General features: G+C 44.1%; 1 protein-coding gene across 1 annotated transcript in view; it reads left to right on the top strand.

Moving 5' to 3' along the window:
- Positions 1–10,741: 10,741 nt before the first annotated feature.
- The window catches only part of LOC124606099 (heparan sulfate 2-O-sulfotransferase pipe), a 275,172-nt gene continuing 269,000 nt past the window's right edge, over positions 10,742–16,913 (top strand). The window contains exon 1 of the mRNA XM_047138065.1: positions 10,742–10,926. Coding sequence (XP_046994021.1) covers positions 10,742–10,926 — 185 coding nt within the window. The remainder of the gene's footprint in view (positions 10,927–16,913) is intronic.

The raw sequence follows: 16,913 nt of genomic DNA, 5'->3' as shown, positions 1-16,913 counted from the left end.
TCTTGCTCACAGGTACAGTCAACAAAGCATCTGGCTCATGTTCATTTATTAGACTTGTAATTCTGGTTTCTATGTGCAATTTTAGTATTTCTGGTTTTTCAATTAGTTCATTGTAAATGGTGTTTAAAATATTTTGTCGTATTGAGAAAGAACCGAGCAAGATACATGTACGTTGAGTCATACTACCACACACAGAAAGTTACACTTGTGCTTTGTTGTTTCGTAGCTTTTATAGTTGCAGGGGACTTAATTAAACAATTATGTTAGTGCGAATTCCTTGTCATTCTTTATTTTTATTTTATGCAGTCAGATTGCGTGCTAATACTAGTCAGGGCCAACCGGTTACGAGACTTCGTAACCGGTCACACAGCTACTAAAATTATTGCATTTATTCATTAATATTTTTAATTAAGTCCCCATGCAAAGTATGAAGTCGGGAGTGAGAGATCTTCAGTGGTCAATAAAGTACTTTTCTTGGTTTTGCGAGAAACGGAGTGACTTAGTGAGTGATCATTTGCTAGGTGAACAGATGTGTCACATTAGAATGTGGGCGACATCAGGAAGCTGGAGGTAGTGTTTGATAGCAACGAGGCGCACTTGGCGAGGTCTTATATAAGAAAATAAATCCTGTTTGTTCCATTGGTTTCTTCGGTGTTTTGTGTGTGTCCTTCTCTCTTTCAACTTTAGATTGTAATCCTGTTTTATGTGCGGAGGCGATGCTGTAAACCGATTGTAGACGCTGCAGTGACTGTCAGCGGTGCTCCTTTTCCAGTCCAATGGTCGGATCAGAGTGTCTATGCTTCATTGCTACAAGGCACCGATTAGTGGTACAGATGCGAGGCTAAGAGGCATGGACTGTAGTCGCGGCAGCGTGTGGGTCTTCGCCAGGCGCTACGGAAGCGAGGTGACAGACCAGAAGACACGATTCAATTATTTCTGTTGACAATACTGTGTTACAAGTTCGTAATAAACCACAGTAGACCATAACAGAAAAGAATATATAAATAAAACTCCAAAAAACTACCCTGTCAATTTGTAACATGTAAATTGCGATCTCGTAAAATAGAATTCCGTCGAATGAATTCTTCCAACGTTCGAAAATACACTTTTTGTCACTGATCTATTATTCCCAGTGCTTCACAAATACCGCACAATCGTGCGCACTAAATCCTAAACAGTGTTATTATTTCCATATTAAAACTTCTAACGTTTAGTTTTCCCGCGAAACAATATCAGTGCTGTGCGGGACTCCTTACTGAGCGAGATTTGTAGTATGTGCTATAAGGATAAACCTCCTTTGCGTATACGGCGGCGCAAAAGTCATTACACACTTAGTATGTCGATATCGTTAGTAGTAAATAGGAAATGACACGACGTGTTAACAAACGAATAGTAACCATAGGAACATAGTCTTAACTACCAAATAAAAGTTTTCACAAAATGTTACGAAAAGAAAAAAATGTTCTCAGTGAAGACCGCTTACCAACGCAGTGTTAAGTGCTATACTGATAGAATGGAGCGAACATTCGAGTGAAAGCCAACATCATGTACGGCTACCTAGAATTTAATTCATAAATTTTAAAATGAACTTTCTGTTTTGTATGCAACTCACAGTGAGCAACTTAGGACAGAAAACCTGACGACAATGAGCTCACTATCTGTTTGGCTGTTATAATTAGTCCAAAGAAGTTCAGAAGACGATTGGCGGCAGAGTTTACAGAAATATCATGTCGGTAAACAAAGGATATCACTCGTATATTAGCAGAACTTCAAAGTTTACTTTCCATGCCTGATACAGGGGTTGCTGGAAGATGATGCAGCCAAGCCACTAAAACTTTCTGAAATTACACTCTATCAGTATCGAGTTAACCAGAATTTCTTTGGTAACATTTTGTGGTCTGATGTGGGCCACATTCAAACTGCCGGGAGAAGTAAACCGACATAACAGACCTCAGCGGTACACGGGAAACCACCACGTTGTTTAGGAGCAACAGCTAAACCAACACTGTGTAAATGTGTGGATCGCAACATCATCACGTTATCTAATTGAGACATACGCTTTTGACGTAAATCTCACTGAAGACAAGTACTTGGCCCTACTTCAAGATGTTACACCAGTAATCATTACGCGTGTAGAATGCTCCGCACAACATAAGGACGACATAGGTGAAGCAATATAACATATGAACAACTGACATTAAATGTATTTGCATTTGTGAATACGGACAACCGTCAGCTGTAGAATGAAATGACGACAATCAAAATTTTTGCAGACCTGAACTCGAACTCATATTTCCCGCTTATCGCATGCGGTCGCCTTACCATTTCGCCATCCGTGCTCGACTTACGGCCAGACCCAAACAAACATATGTAATCTACAACCTGTAGTCGTCCATCCTTTGTATATTCCCGTACAGGTGAGACACTTTACTGGGAAGTTGCTTCCCCGGTGTCGGCGGATAAAAACGATATTGCAGTACTTGTGTTGTTGACATGCATGCATACATACCCGAAGGATCTTCACATCCTAATTCAGAATAACACAGGCACTGCGATATCTTATTTATCCGTCAACACGGCGCAAATGACATTCAAGTAAAATATGATGATGGTATCTATTCTTTCAGACATGTCGGGAAGAACAGATACCATCTTCATATAGTTAAGGCTAACCGGCCATTGACCTTCTTCTTCTGTGCTGGATGCACACGCATTGCCCGAACTCTTACGGGACTCGGCAGGATTGTCTACCGCGAGTGATGAGTGTAATGGGCAGGGCACTACGAATGCAGTGTTCAAAAAATGGTTCAGATGGCTCTGAGCACTATAGGACTTAACATCTGAGGTCATCAGTCCCCTTGAACTCAGAACTACTTAAACCTAACTAACTAAGGACATCACACACATCCATGTCCGAGGCAGGATTCGAACCTGCGACCGTAGCAGTCGCGAGCTTCCGGTCTGAAGCGCCTAGAACCGCTCTACCACCGCGGCAGGCGAATGCAGTGTGTGGACATTAAGTTGGGAATGTGGCTTTCACGGGGAGCGTGCAAGGGACTACTTAAACCTAACTAACCTAAGGACATCACACACATCCATGCCCGAGGCAGGATTCGAACCTGCGACCGTAGCGGTGGCGCGGATCAAGACTGAAGCGCCTAGAACCTATAATGGATTATACTGTAAATGATGAAAGTATGTGAATGCAGCTTGCCGCTAACTTGGTGTAATGTCTCCCACACATAAACCTGTACAGTAAAGTAAGGGCCTCCTGTTTTATCTTTAGGCTGATCCGTGATAAGACAGGCAAACAATTATACTAATGGAGGATTCTGCGTATTTTCTCTAATTTCATTCGCTCTCTCTCTCTCTGTCCTTTATCTATATACAGTTTTAAATATAATTTTTCATTACGTGAACTCAGCCCAATAGAATCTCTGGTGGAGCTCTTCGTCTTAATATTCAGCGGCTGGCTTGCTATAAAAGATCTTTATATCTATTATTATTGTTAAGCGCTGCATTCAGTTGGGAAAATCGATCGTTTGAACAATTCGTTCACTTTACGACAGATTTAGAATTTCAGATGTGTCCGAAGCCTTTTTGGACGATTTTATAAAATCTCGGTGATTGCAGGCTCTCTTCGTCACAACTGAAACTTCCCCACTAATTACAGGGCCAAGAAAATCATCAATGATTCAGACAGAGAACTCATTCGTCATTCCCTCTAGAATAAAAGGGTCACAAACCTTATTTCTGAGGAAAATTGTATATTCAATCCATCTCCATTACATGTTCCGTTTTCTGTAGATTCCCAGTCTTACTTAATTTGCGTTTACAATTTTTCTCTCTCTTCAAATAACCCGCTAGTGACACAAACGTTAATAGCTCGCTTTAGCGAGAAGAAGAGCAAATATGTCTCTTTTAGCAACCCGACAATCTTCCAACAGATACTTCCCAAGCTGTCCTAGTCATCCGTCTATAATAACCATGGAGAATACATATATGTATCTCTGTTATTCCAAAGAATAAACGTACTAGAAAAATACCTTGGCGTCGACGAGCTGTCGGCGCATATATTACTAGAAAATCCGATCAGATACTTTTCAAAAGTGAATAAATGTGGATGATTTGATTGACCATTATTAATTATTGCGTGGTAGAAGGTAATTTTCCGTGGGGAGATTACAAACCGCTCGGCCACTCCGGCCGGCCACAGATCCGGCACAAATATTCATTGTCGTCATTGCATTCTGCAGCTGATGGTTGTCCATATTCGCAATTCCTAAAACATTTAACCTATTTCATAACTGTTATAGTCAAATGCATGCCCAAAGGAATTTTGCACCCTAATTCAGAATAAAACAGGCACTGCGATATCGTATTAACAAGTAGGTCAAAATGAATGAAAGTGTCGGAGCATGTTGTGACAGAACGTTGGATGTGACATGGCGTGAGTTCAACGTAGTTATAGTGCCAAATGGAGATGACCCCGCAAAACGAGGAATGCGAAAAGACAGTATGTATCAGTGAGTGAGCAAATGCTGTGCAATGTAGTGGTGTTCGTCATTACAACGTGGCGGGGAACAACATCTAGATGACTTCCCTCGGAGAAAAAAAAATCATCGGTTAACTGAAAGAAGGATGAAGTGTCACGAGTGCAGTCCAGTAGGTTGGTATTGCTCACAGCATTGTTTGACGTGTGTGGGAAGCGTTCGGAAGCGAAGGTACTGCTCTCCAAAGGAGGGGAGGCCGTCGACTAGGTCAACTGCAACAGCAGATGATTGTTACATCGTGCAACAGGCAAGAAGGAACCTATGTCAAACAGCGGGTGCAAAAGCAAACACATTTAACAGGTTCCAAGGCACGCAGTCTCACGCTAGATAGTGGCACGGGGACTGCTTGGCGGTGGTGTCGTTGCCCTACGACCGGTACGTCGCGTTGTGGCAGCACCGTTGGCGATGGTGCCAAGAGCGCAGGAACGGGCCAAGGAGGAGCGGGCTCATGTGCTTTTCTCGGATGAGAGCAGATTCAGTACGAGTAGTGATTCTAGACGTACCCTCACATGGCGAGGGGCAGGAACACGTATTACACTCTGGAACATTGTCGAACATGATCATTTTGTAGGTCCAGGTGTTATGGTGCGGATAGACATGACGTTGCGTGGGCTTATTGTTCTCTAAATCTTTGAACACCGCGCACACTCCTTTCAACGCTATGGCGACGCTGTACTCCTTACCCATTTGTGTGTGCAGGGGTGCATTTGGCCCTGACTTTCTTTTTATGGATGACAATGCGCTATCGCATCGAATAGTGCAGGTGGGTGAGCTCCTGGAACGACAGGATCTTTGGCGAATCAGCTGGCCTATCAGTTCCCCCGTCTTAAATTGCGTCGACCAGACTGGTGTAGAAATGGAACACCCTACAAATAGAACTGTTGACCAACATTATTACCAGCACGGCATCACCTTGCAGAACATGCATTGCCGTCCACGGTGGTCACACGCGCTAATAAGAGCGATTACCCGTCTTTTGTAAAGTCCTGGGGACCATCATAAATCACAGTGACTTCAGTGTAATTTCTGTCTTTGAATGAAAGTGTCGTTTCTATTCGTCTTATTCCGTATTTCTCTCAGTTACCTTTCTTCTATCTGTGTACGGTCCACGTTCCGCTCAGCTATGTTACTTGGCACCAACAGTGAGAAAGTTACTTTCGACCGTAGCCTCTGCACACTAGTGTATGACAAACTCTGCTTACAGCATGATCAAGCTCCTGTGCATTACGCATTATATTACTGCAGGGTTTGTATTTGACAATGTCTGCAATGTTCCTTCGGAAGTGCATGCTTGTCCGAAAGGACATTGCATCGAACTTTACACTGTTGTTGTTGTTTCTGGGGGAGGAGACCAGACAGCGAGGTCATCGGTCACATTAGGGAAGGAAGGGGAAGGAAGTCGGTCGTGCCCTTTCAAAGGAACCATCCCGGCATTTGCCTGGAGCGATTTAGGGGAAATCACGGAAAACCTGAATCAGGATGGCCGGACGCGGGACTGAACCGTCGTCCTCCAGAACGCGAGTCCAGTGTGTACACACACTGTCCAACACAAACACTGCACTAACGTGTTTCATGCCAAATCCAAGGAAATCTGACGAGAAAACCAAATAAGTCTCTCCCTGTGCAGGAATCACATAATTATCCGAGCATTAGGGGAAGCAGACACTGGGAGATACGGAAGTTTGGATCTGTCTGTGAAGCGTGCTTGGTATCCTAAGCGCTTAAGGGAACAGCTCGCGTAAAGCGGCTAATCCGGATATGATTTGCGGTCCGGCACGAATTTTCATTCGATTCCAGTAAATTTTACAGGGTGAATCCCCTAAAACTAGCAGCGCAAATATCGCGGAAATGGAAAGTGCTATTGATGTTCGGTTTTCACAGAATGGATTGGTAGTCAGGGGCTCGTATTGACAGCCAGCAAACGGATTGTAATCATACTTACAAGGGAACCTCCCCATCGCACCCCCCTCACATTTAGTTATAAGTTGGCACAGTGGATAGGCCTTGAAAAACTGAACACAGATCAATCGAGAAAACAGGAAGAAGTTGTGTGGAACTATGAAAAAAATAAGCAAAATATACAAACCGAGTAGTCCATGAGTAAGATAGGCAACATCAAGGAGAGTCTGAGCTCAGGAGCGCCGTGGTCCCGTGGTTAGCGTGAACAGCTGCGGAACGAGAGGACCTTGGTTCAAGTCTTCCCCCGAGTGAAAAGTTTTATTTCTTATTTTCAGACAATTATCAAAGTTCAGGCACTCACACATAATCAACTTCGCTCTTCAAAATTCCAGGACATGTTCAGATTTGCTTGGACATATGCACTATTAGACGGTCTACACAGGGAAAAATTTGAAAACGTATAAAACATACGTTTTGACATACCATAGGGAAAACTGTGCGACTGTGAAACGGTTGCATTCATTTGTTGCAGTTTATGTGACAAGCTCTTATGTTTTCATCACTTTTTTGGGAGTGATTATCACATCCACAAGAAAACCTAAATCAGGCAAGGTAGAAGAATCTTTTTACCCATTCGCCAAGTGTACAAGTTAGGTGGGTCGACAACATATTCCTGTCATGTGACGCACATGCCGTCACCAGTGTCGTATAGAATATATCAGACGTGTTTTCCTCTGGAGGAGTCGGTTGACCTATGACCTTGCGGTCAAACGTTTTCGGTTCAATTGGAGAGGCATGTCCTTTCGTCTACTAATCTCATGGTTTTGCGGTGCGGTCGCAAAACGCAGACACTAAACTTATTACAGTGAACAGAGAAAGCAATGAACGAACGGACAGATCATAACTTTGCGAAAATAAAGAAAGTAAACTTTTCACTCGAGGGAAGACTTGAACGAAGGACCTCTCGTTCCGCAGTTGCTCACGCTAACCACGGGAGCACATCGCTCCTGAGCTCAGACCATCCTTGATGTTGCTTATCTTGCGCATGGACTACTCAGTCTGGATATTTTGCTTATTTTTTTCATAGTTCAACATAACTTCTTCCTGTTTTCTCGATTGATCTGTGTTCGGTTTTTCAAGGCCTATCCACTGTGCCAACTTATAACTAAATCTGAGGGGGGTGCGATGGGGAGGTTCCCTTGTTAGAAAGATTATTTTCTGTGGAAACATAATTTTTTAAATGAGACGATGCCCATTGATACTAATAAACTAAATGTAGAGTAAATTAGAATGTCAGTGGTGTTTGTTGCAGGAGTCTAGTGCGAGTCCTTTACGAGATATCGTAAACCACACTTACGTAATACCTTTGGTAGCATACACTAAATAACAGTACAAAAATGGTTCAAATGGCTCCGAGCACTATTGGACTTAACATCTGATGTCATCAGTCCCCTTGAACTCAGAACTACCTAAACCTAACTAACCTAAGGACATCACACACATCCATGCCCGCGGTTCCATACTGAAGCGCCCAGAACCGCTCGGCCACAGCGGCCGGCAAGAACAACACAAATGCATATATTAGTCATGGGGATTCTGACCAGTAACGAGACCACTAACAAGCACAGGTTGTGTCGAAAATGACTACCGGCAGTGCCAATACACGTTCCAGTCTGGTGTGGAACGACTGCTGCTGTTCGCGTGCTAGCATCTCAGAGAAGATGTCCGAGCTACACTAATACGTCGTTGCTTAGTGAGAATTTCAGCCTGCAGTGGAGTGTGCACTGATATGGAACTTCCTGGCAGATTAAAACTGTGTGCCGGACCGAGATTCGAACTTGAGACCTTGGCCTTTCGCGGGCAAGTACTCTACCAACTGAGCTACCCAAGCACGACTCACGACGCCTCCTCAAAGCTTCAATTCCGCCAGTACCTCGTCTCCTACCTTCAAAACTTCACAGAAGCTCTTCTGCGAGTTCGAGACTCGGTCCGCCACACAGTTCTAATCTGCCAGGAAGTTTCACATCGTTGCATGTCATCGGGTGTAGTTCGAATGTCCTTGTAGACAGCGACTTTCAGCTTTTCCCACAGGAAAAAGTCTACAGGCGTCAAATGCAGGGAAAGGACAGAACAAAGCACAGGTCCTCTTCGTCCAACCCGACGGTTTGAAACAATTCGTGAAGACATGCTGTAGTACTTCCGGCACTATCGGCTGGAAAGCCGTCATGTTGGCACGACAGGTTCCTACTACTCTGAAGAGGAACGTCTTCTAGTATCCGCTGAAGATGGCCTGTTAGCAGGCTGCGATACTTGTGCGCGTTCAGTGTTCTATCTATAAAAGACGGGCCGGTGAGCTGATGGTTCACTATCCCACACCACACGTTTACACTCCAAGGACGCTGACATTCCAACTGGGAAGGCAACTGGGATTGTCAACAGACCAATAGTGCATGTTCCGGCGGTTTGCCCGGCCGTTACTGCTATATGTGACTTCGTCACTAAACAAGGTACATGATACCTCTGGAGTGTCCTGTCTTAACGCCGATGTACAGAAGTGATTCTCATAATCGATGGAACCTATGTCGATGGAGAACGAGCAAGTCACTTGCCGACTCATCTCGCTCACGCGTGCGATTTCGCTGTAGCTAACGTTCTTGTCAACTACAAAAGCAGCGAGAACATTCATTTCCTCTTCTTCTGTCATCACTTGTTTTTTCTGCTACGCTGTCTAGGTCTTACACTACTGCTTTCACGTAACTGGTTGAAGACGTTGATAAATCACTGCCGAGATGGTTGACGTCTATCGGGATATCTTGCCGCATACACCGTACAAAGAACAAACTGTATTCTTCCTACGTTATCCATACACCATGAGCATGTCGGCTTCTTCTGCATTTCTAAATCCCATCGTCCACCGTCCACTCACGACCTAGTGCTTGGACTGTCACACGCTGAGTAGCAAGTCCCATTACACTCAAGGAACATATTGTAGGTGTTTGTATGTGCACCCTGTAACCCTAGCAAGTAGCAACTACACAGGTTGAATGGCGCAAACAAGTGAAGTGTGGAATCTTAAAAAAAAAAATTACTGTATATCGTAAACGGCTGGCACTACAATCCTGCAAAAAACACCATTGACATTCTAATTTATCCTAATTTTAGTCTGTTAATGTCAACAGGCACTCTTCTTCTTCTTCTTTATCGTCGCCTCGTCCCACGTCACGCAGCGTCGGCGTTGCTCTTCCGGATCCTTCTCCTCCATAGTTCTCTATCCATTGCCTCTTCCTTCTTCCATCCTTTCTCCCTTAGGCCCCCGGATATCTTATCCTTCCACCTCATCTTCGGTTTTCCTCTCCTTCTTGTTCCTTCAATCTTTATATCTTCAACTCTGTTTCCGATATACTCTTCACCTTCTCTCTGTAAGTGTCCGTACCACCTTACTCTGCTCTCTAGTATCTTTTTTCCCATGGGTCCCACTTTCACAGCTCCTCTAACAAATTCATTTCTAATCCTGTCCTTCCTTGTTACCCCACTCATCCACCTCAGCAACCTCATTTCCACCACTTCCATCTTCCTTTCCTGGGCTACTGTGATCGGCCATGTCTCTGCCTCGTATATCATAACAGGCCTTACCGCCGACTTTTACTCTTTCCCTTCCAACCCAATGATCACCTTCTTGTCACACAACACTCCACTCATTTTCCTCCAGTTGTTCCAACCGCAATTTATTCGGTGTTGTATCTCGCTTTCCAGTCCTCCGTCCCTCTGTAAGTACGACCCCAGGTATTTAAATTTGCAGGCCGATTTCAGCTCATCATCCTGGATCTTACAAGACCTCATCTGCATATTCAGTGCTAAATATTCTGACTTTGTCCTGCTAATTTTCATCCCTCTTTCTTCTAGTGCCTTCCTCCAATCCTCCAGCTTTTCCTCAAGTCTCTTAATGTCAATAGGCACTGTTCCATTTACAAAAGTTTGTTTGCACAAAAACATTTCTGCAATATCTACGGTGAAGTTTCAGGTGGTTTATCTTGTGTAACTTTGCTGGTAGCGTATTGGCAATTTTCGAATACGTTTCATCATTATGTATTAGATTGTAGGGCGTGCCTTGTACCGTAAATAGTAAAGATACATCAGCCGCTGCAACTGGCAGTGACCGCTGAAGCAAAATCCGTGCCGTGTAAAAATGGCCTGAGTAACGCGCGTATCAATGGGGAGGTAGCCGGAAGCGAAGGCCGGCCGCGACGGTCCGTGGCCGGGAGGAGTGGTCTGGCCAAAACAAGGGCGCGATGCGGCTCTGCGCGGTAGCGGGTCACGGGAGCGGCGACTGTCGCTCGCGCATGCGCAGTCCCGTTCCCTGGCAGAAGCGTCGGTGGTGGCGGTGGCTGCGGCCCGGCCGCAGTGTGTGCGCGATGGTCGACTCCGCCGTTTCGCTGCGGCCGCGCCGCTTGCTGCAGCTCCACGTGCCCCGCCGGTGAGTGCGCACACGGCTACACTCGCCAGCCTTCTGCAAACATCCTCGGCACACCACTACACAGTGCATGGCAGAGGCTAATCCTGACTGACCTTTGCCCCTCTTCTACACATCGCGGCCAAAAATGAGCCTTTATCCCGCTGTACATACTACGATCTCATCTTGTGCTTACGGTCCTTCTGGAACACACAGTGTGTTTGTGTGATGACGAGACAAGCCCCCAAGGATGTTGAACACATACAAATGCATCATTTTGATGGAATAAGTAATTTTCATATTTTGGATTCTTTCGTCACTTCTTGGGAGAACAATTTCAATATATTGTTTGTTGGCAAACAAATAAATTGCCTTTTTGTTCTGCTAGTACTTGCCGGCCGAAGTGGCCGTGCGGTTAGAGGCGCTGCAGTCTGGAACCGCGAGACCGCTACGGTCGCAGGTTCGAATCCTGCCTCGGGCATGGATGTTTGTGATGTCCTTAGGTTAGTTAGGTTTCACTAGTTCTAAGTTCTAGGGGACTAATGACCTCAGCAGTTGAGTCCCATAGTGCTCAGAGCCTTTTTTTTTTTTGCTATTACATTTTTCGAACCGGTCTTCGGCTCACTGGGCTATCGTCAGGAAAGAACTGAATGGAAGAAATGGAAAACGTTCTAAGTGGAATTTTTTCACAAAACGCGTCTTCAGTGCTGTTGCGTTTCCGGTACTCCGGTGCATGTCGCTACACTTGATCCAAGTGCCATACCATGCACAGAATGTTTCAAATCATTACTAGCTGACGCATGGTCCTTATGTCACGCAATGGTACTCAATTGAGCCTGAGACGATTTCAAGACATAACACACAAGTTTTTGGTGAGTGGGCACAGATTTTTGTGCTGCGACGGGATTTTCCAATTGCTAGGAGACGAAGAATCGGAGGTAAGGCTTTTCTTTGTTCCACAAGATTTGCACAAAATTGTTGACTCAGCTACCGCTATGAACCCATTCCACGCAATGCCACTGCAAACAACTGCCTTCTTTTGTTTTAAAGGTGCTGCCGAAATTTGTAGTCATTGCAAGAGTGTAAGATTTCCAAATGCTGTATGATCGAAGTGTGTCGTACTCTTTTCAAATAGATAGAAAAAATTCTTAATCTAAACAGAAGACTAGAAAAAATGTCAATGTATTCAAAAGAGGAAAGACCATGAGTCATGTATGCCATACCGTACTTCGTCTGAAAGACCAGCCACGTTTATGAAATACGAAACAGAAAGACCTCTTAATGATGTTGCCATTTCTTCCTCAACGGCACAGGGAGTTTTGCAGTAAACTTTGCACCATCTAAACCCAAGAATGGAGTTTTGTATGAAACAGAAGTCAATACTGAGACTTCTTTTCCTGGATTTGTTTTTGTTACTCCCTTCTAAAAAATTTGAAAGAAATGAGACATAGTTGTTGTTGGCTACATTTCTGATAGTAAAATATTACTGCTGTATTTCTGTACTTGTATTATCCAACTAAAGGTGGTGCCTCTGTATTACAAATGAAATAAAACTTCTTACTGGCACTAGGAACCAGTCAGTTCCTCGGTATGGCACCTAGAACATTCTTAATAAATTATTTATTTTCTAATTTGCCTCATTATTTTTACAGTAATGAGATGGGCATGGTGATTCTATTATGTCAGAATACCTTCTCAGTTTCTTTGATACTTACAAGTTATGCACAAGAAGGGATACCGTTCATTGTTTCTTGATTCTCCTGACAAATGTGAGATTTGGAACTTGGAACTTTTTCCATTTACTCTTCAACTACCTGTCGTTCACAAGAGACACTAATGTGTGGGAAACTAAACGTTGCAAACAAAGCTGCTACCAATACACAGAGGCATTAAGCATGTTATTCTATAATTTAACACTGTAATTTAACATGCCTAATGCATAACGTAAGTGAATAACTTTCGATTTGACATCTCTCACATCACGACACGACGGAAGATTCTGTTATGTTGACAGTACCTTTGCTTCTAATGTTTGGTTTCCTACATATTAGTGTCTTTCTTGAGCGCTAGTCAGCTTTTTCCTAATGGTGGCCCAACTAGTCGGAAACAGGATCGAAATAAAGAAATATTAGTGGGGCAAAAACGCAGTTTCCTTTTTTTGTTCAACATTAAATAAATGATTTCCCTACCTGAGATTGCTTTCGTTTGAAATAGACAATTTACTTCATTTCATTTGCGATTAGTCACTGTCGGCCCTTTGGGCACTATCAAGTGACTTCACACAGTTACGAAAGAGTGGTATGACACAGTTAACTGGGACACGCGGAGGTCTTTTTCGGCCACGTTATCGGATAGGGTTTCCTTTTTCAGCGAATAGTGGCCACTCTGTACCTTATAACGAGAGTGGTGTCTTAAGTGTATTTGCTGAGTCTTCGTGATAGTAACGGGTGTTTATAGTGTGGTATTACGTTTCTTTTTCAATGATGAGAGAAGGGAGAGGGGGATATCCGGTGTTGGCTTAGCCTACTCCTCCAGATCAGCACCAAGTGAAATGCTGGGCTCTTCCCTGTCCAACAGACAGATCACCATCAACAGTATCGCTTGTCCTCACTCCACGAGACACTGCGCAGTGATCTGAAAATAAATCAGGATCTTACTGGAAACTGGTTGTTAGCAGCGTTAATCTAAAAATTCTCTTCCCCTTGTGGTCGAAATACTGACAATGAAAATTTCAACTACCACCGGTATTTGGCTACCTCCCAGTCGAGCGCCACTGGACAGGCGTAAGCTAGCGACCTCGGCTTCACTGGCGACATCAGGAAGAGAGTGTAACAGATACAGAAGCATCTCCATATCTGCACATTATCATGTACTGCATTCTTATTAGGGACGGCATTACAAGTTGTTCTTTCCACACTGCTTACTACGTGCAGCATTAAATGGTATAAGCACATATGTAATTTCTGTGTGATCTCGCATGATAAGCCAAAGCGGCAAAATTGGTTAATCTCAAATCAAATGAAATTAAATAAATTCTCCGTTTCAAATTTTAAAAAAATCCTCACGCAGGATCATGACTTCGTTCAAGAAATTTAATACTGCTTTGGGCCCAAGAATAAAAGAAGACAACTGATACATCAATTTGAGATTTTCATGTTTGCCACTGGTTTTCTGGAGACGATAAAACTGCATGCAGACGCACATTTTTAAAGCTTGATTATCTGAGGAAGGTGCTATATTCATTGCAGTTCACCAACGTGACGTAACCCTTTTCAGTGCAGACATTACACAGTCGCACGAATCTTATGTACGACTCGTCGTATGTGGTGGAGTAGTGATGAAGCGTGCGCCTGGAAATCGAAAGGCCTTGCCAACAAAGCCCGCTCGTACCAGAGAATATGTAGGTTTACGTTTAACTAAATCTTCTGTTCTCAATTATGCGAAGATGCGCTACGAAGGATACGTGGTTTCGCATTATACTGTAGATGCCCTTTCCCCTGTTGGACTATTGGCGTGGGCTGGGGATACGAAGGTCGCCAAAGTGGCGTCCATTCGAAAGAATTACACGAGTCAGTTGAGCCACACGTAATTCATATGTTTTGCTCGTTCGAATAACGGCGGTGTCGTTGGAACAATATCGTCGGCAGCGAGAGGCTCTTCTGTCTCGAAAGGTCTCTCGCAGATAATACTTTACATTTAAATCCACTACAAAAACGCAAGTGGGGCCAGATGAGAATATCCTGGCCACGCAGCAGAACTTCACCTTCATCTCCACACTTTAAGGAAAATCTAACTCAGGTGTTTGAGAACAAAATGTGCGAAATAAGCTGGTGCTTTATCGTGTTGGACTATGTAAGTGCATGGGAATCAAGAAGAATATCTCCGAATCGCAATGTGAGTGCATCTGTCTGTCTGAAGCAAAGAGTACACTGAAACTGTTATACGTGGAGGAAGCACAGACAAGGCCACAGACAGGCCTATTATGCAGTCTTTCACTATTTCCGTCAGCAGGTTCAAGGAAAATCAAAGGAAAAACACCACGACAAATGCAGAATCCATGGGAGATTAAAACTACCAACATACGCATAATGTGGGAAAGAAAACAAATAAAACTCGTACAGACAGCACAGGAAGTACTGAAACATGTTTGAGTACAGGAAAACTAATCAAGCTGTATTTCGCAAAAAGCGGAATTCACCCCCAATTTTTCTTAGCAAGCACGGAAAATAAGGAGGGCTGCAACATCTATAAGCTTATTGCACAATGTCTGTCCAAAAAGTTCCGAGACGGATTTTATGACTGGCGTAAAAGCGACATGATCGCAGTAACTGCGGTGGTAGCTTGAACTAACAAGTTTAAACAACAGATGTGAAATCGATCAGCCCCCATCAGTTGTGAGCAAGCAGTGTTGCGTAGTGCACGTGCGGAGATAGTGTGTCAACGTTGGTGTGTCACAAATCGCAATGGAGCACAGTTTTAAATCAAGTGTTCAGGACATTCCACATTCTCCAGAACGTTTTGAAGAAGAGAAAAGTGTGTCCAAAGTTTGTCCCTCACACCTTGTCCCCCGACCAAGCATGGATACTTTCCGAGACTTGACTGAAATTCTGTTCTAGAACAAATGATCAAACTTAACAAGATCTGGCATTATCAATATCAACCCACCGCAAAACGTCAAAGTGCAAAAATTCATATGATGGGTCAATGCTCTGACGACATAACCGATATTCAAGGTAACGTGACGAGCGAGATGAACAACATCCCAAAGGATAATTTTTTCTGACAGCTTCACGTGGTTATATGCTTGTTCTGTGCCTCGTGCTCAAGTTTTCTTTTCTATATTCTTTTGTTTATCCTGTCTTGAAACTCATTTGGACCGTCAAGCGCCGGGATTGCCGTAGACGCTACTATCAGCTCCAGGAATCACTTGTGAGTTTGCATCTGCTGAGCACTCGTGGTATTTTTTCAAGTCTGTGAAAAAACAAGAGGTACTCTAAGATAATTAAACGCTGCGAAGATAGGTGGGTCATAGGAGCCAATGATACAGTTGGAGGAATTACGTTATACGATTTTATTGAGGGTTCAGATGGCTCTGAGCACTATGGGACTTGACATCTGAGGCCATCAGTCCCCTAGAACTTAGAACTACACTACTGGCCATTAAAATTGCTACACCACGAAGATGGCGTGCTACAGACGCGATATTTAACCGACAGGAAGAAGATGTTGTGATACGCAAATGGTTAGCGTTTCAGAGCATTCACATAAGGTTGGCGCCAGTGGCGACACATACAACGTGCTGACATGAGGAAAGTTTCCAAACGATTTCTGATACACAAACAGCAGTTGGCCGGCGTTGCCTGGTGAAACGTTGTTGTGATGCCTCGTGTAAGAAGGAGAAATGCGTACCATTACGTTGCCGACTTTGATGAAGGTCGGATTGTAGCCTATCGTCATTGCGGTTTATCGTATCGCGACATTGCTGCTCGCGTTGGTCGAGATCCAATGACTGTTAGCACAATATGGAATCGGTGGGTTCAGGAGGGTGCTGGATCCCAACGGCCTCGTATCACTAGCAGTCGAGATGACAGGCATCTTATGCGCATAGCTGTAACGGATCGTGCAGCTACGTCTCGATTCCTGAGTCAACAGATGGGGACGTTTGCAAGACAACAACTATCTGCACGAACAGTTCGATGACGTTTGCAGCAGCATGGACTATCAGCTCGGAGACCATGGCTGCGGTTAGCCTTGACGCTGCATCACAGACAGGAGCGCCTGCGATGGTGTACTCAACGACGAACCTGGGTGCACGAATGGGAAAATGTCATTTTTTGGGATGAATCCAGGTTCTGTTTACAGCATCATGATGGTCGCATCCGTGTTTGGCGACATCGCGGTGAACGTACATAGGAAGCGTGTATTCGTCATCGCCATACTGGCGTATCACCTGGCGTGATGGTATGGGGTGCCATTGGTTACACGTCTCGGTCACCTCTTGTTCGCATTGA

This window comes from Schistocerca americana, chromosome 3 (assembly GCF_021461395.2).
Source record: "Schistocerca americana isolate TAMUIC-IGC-003095 chromosome 3, iqSchAmer2.1, whole genome shotgun sequence".
Lineage (NCBI taxonomy): Eukaryota > Metazoa > Arthropoda > Insecta > Orthoptera > Acrididae > Schistocerca > Schistocerca americana.
The sequence above is the reverse complement of the archived record's forward strand: the minus strand, read 5'-3'. Positions and strand labels throughout refer to the sequence as shown.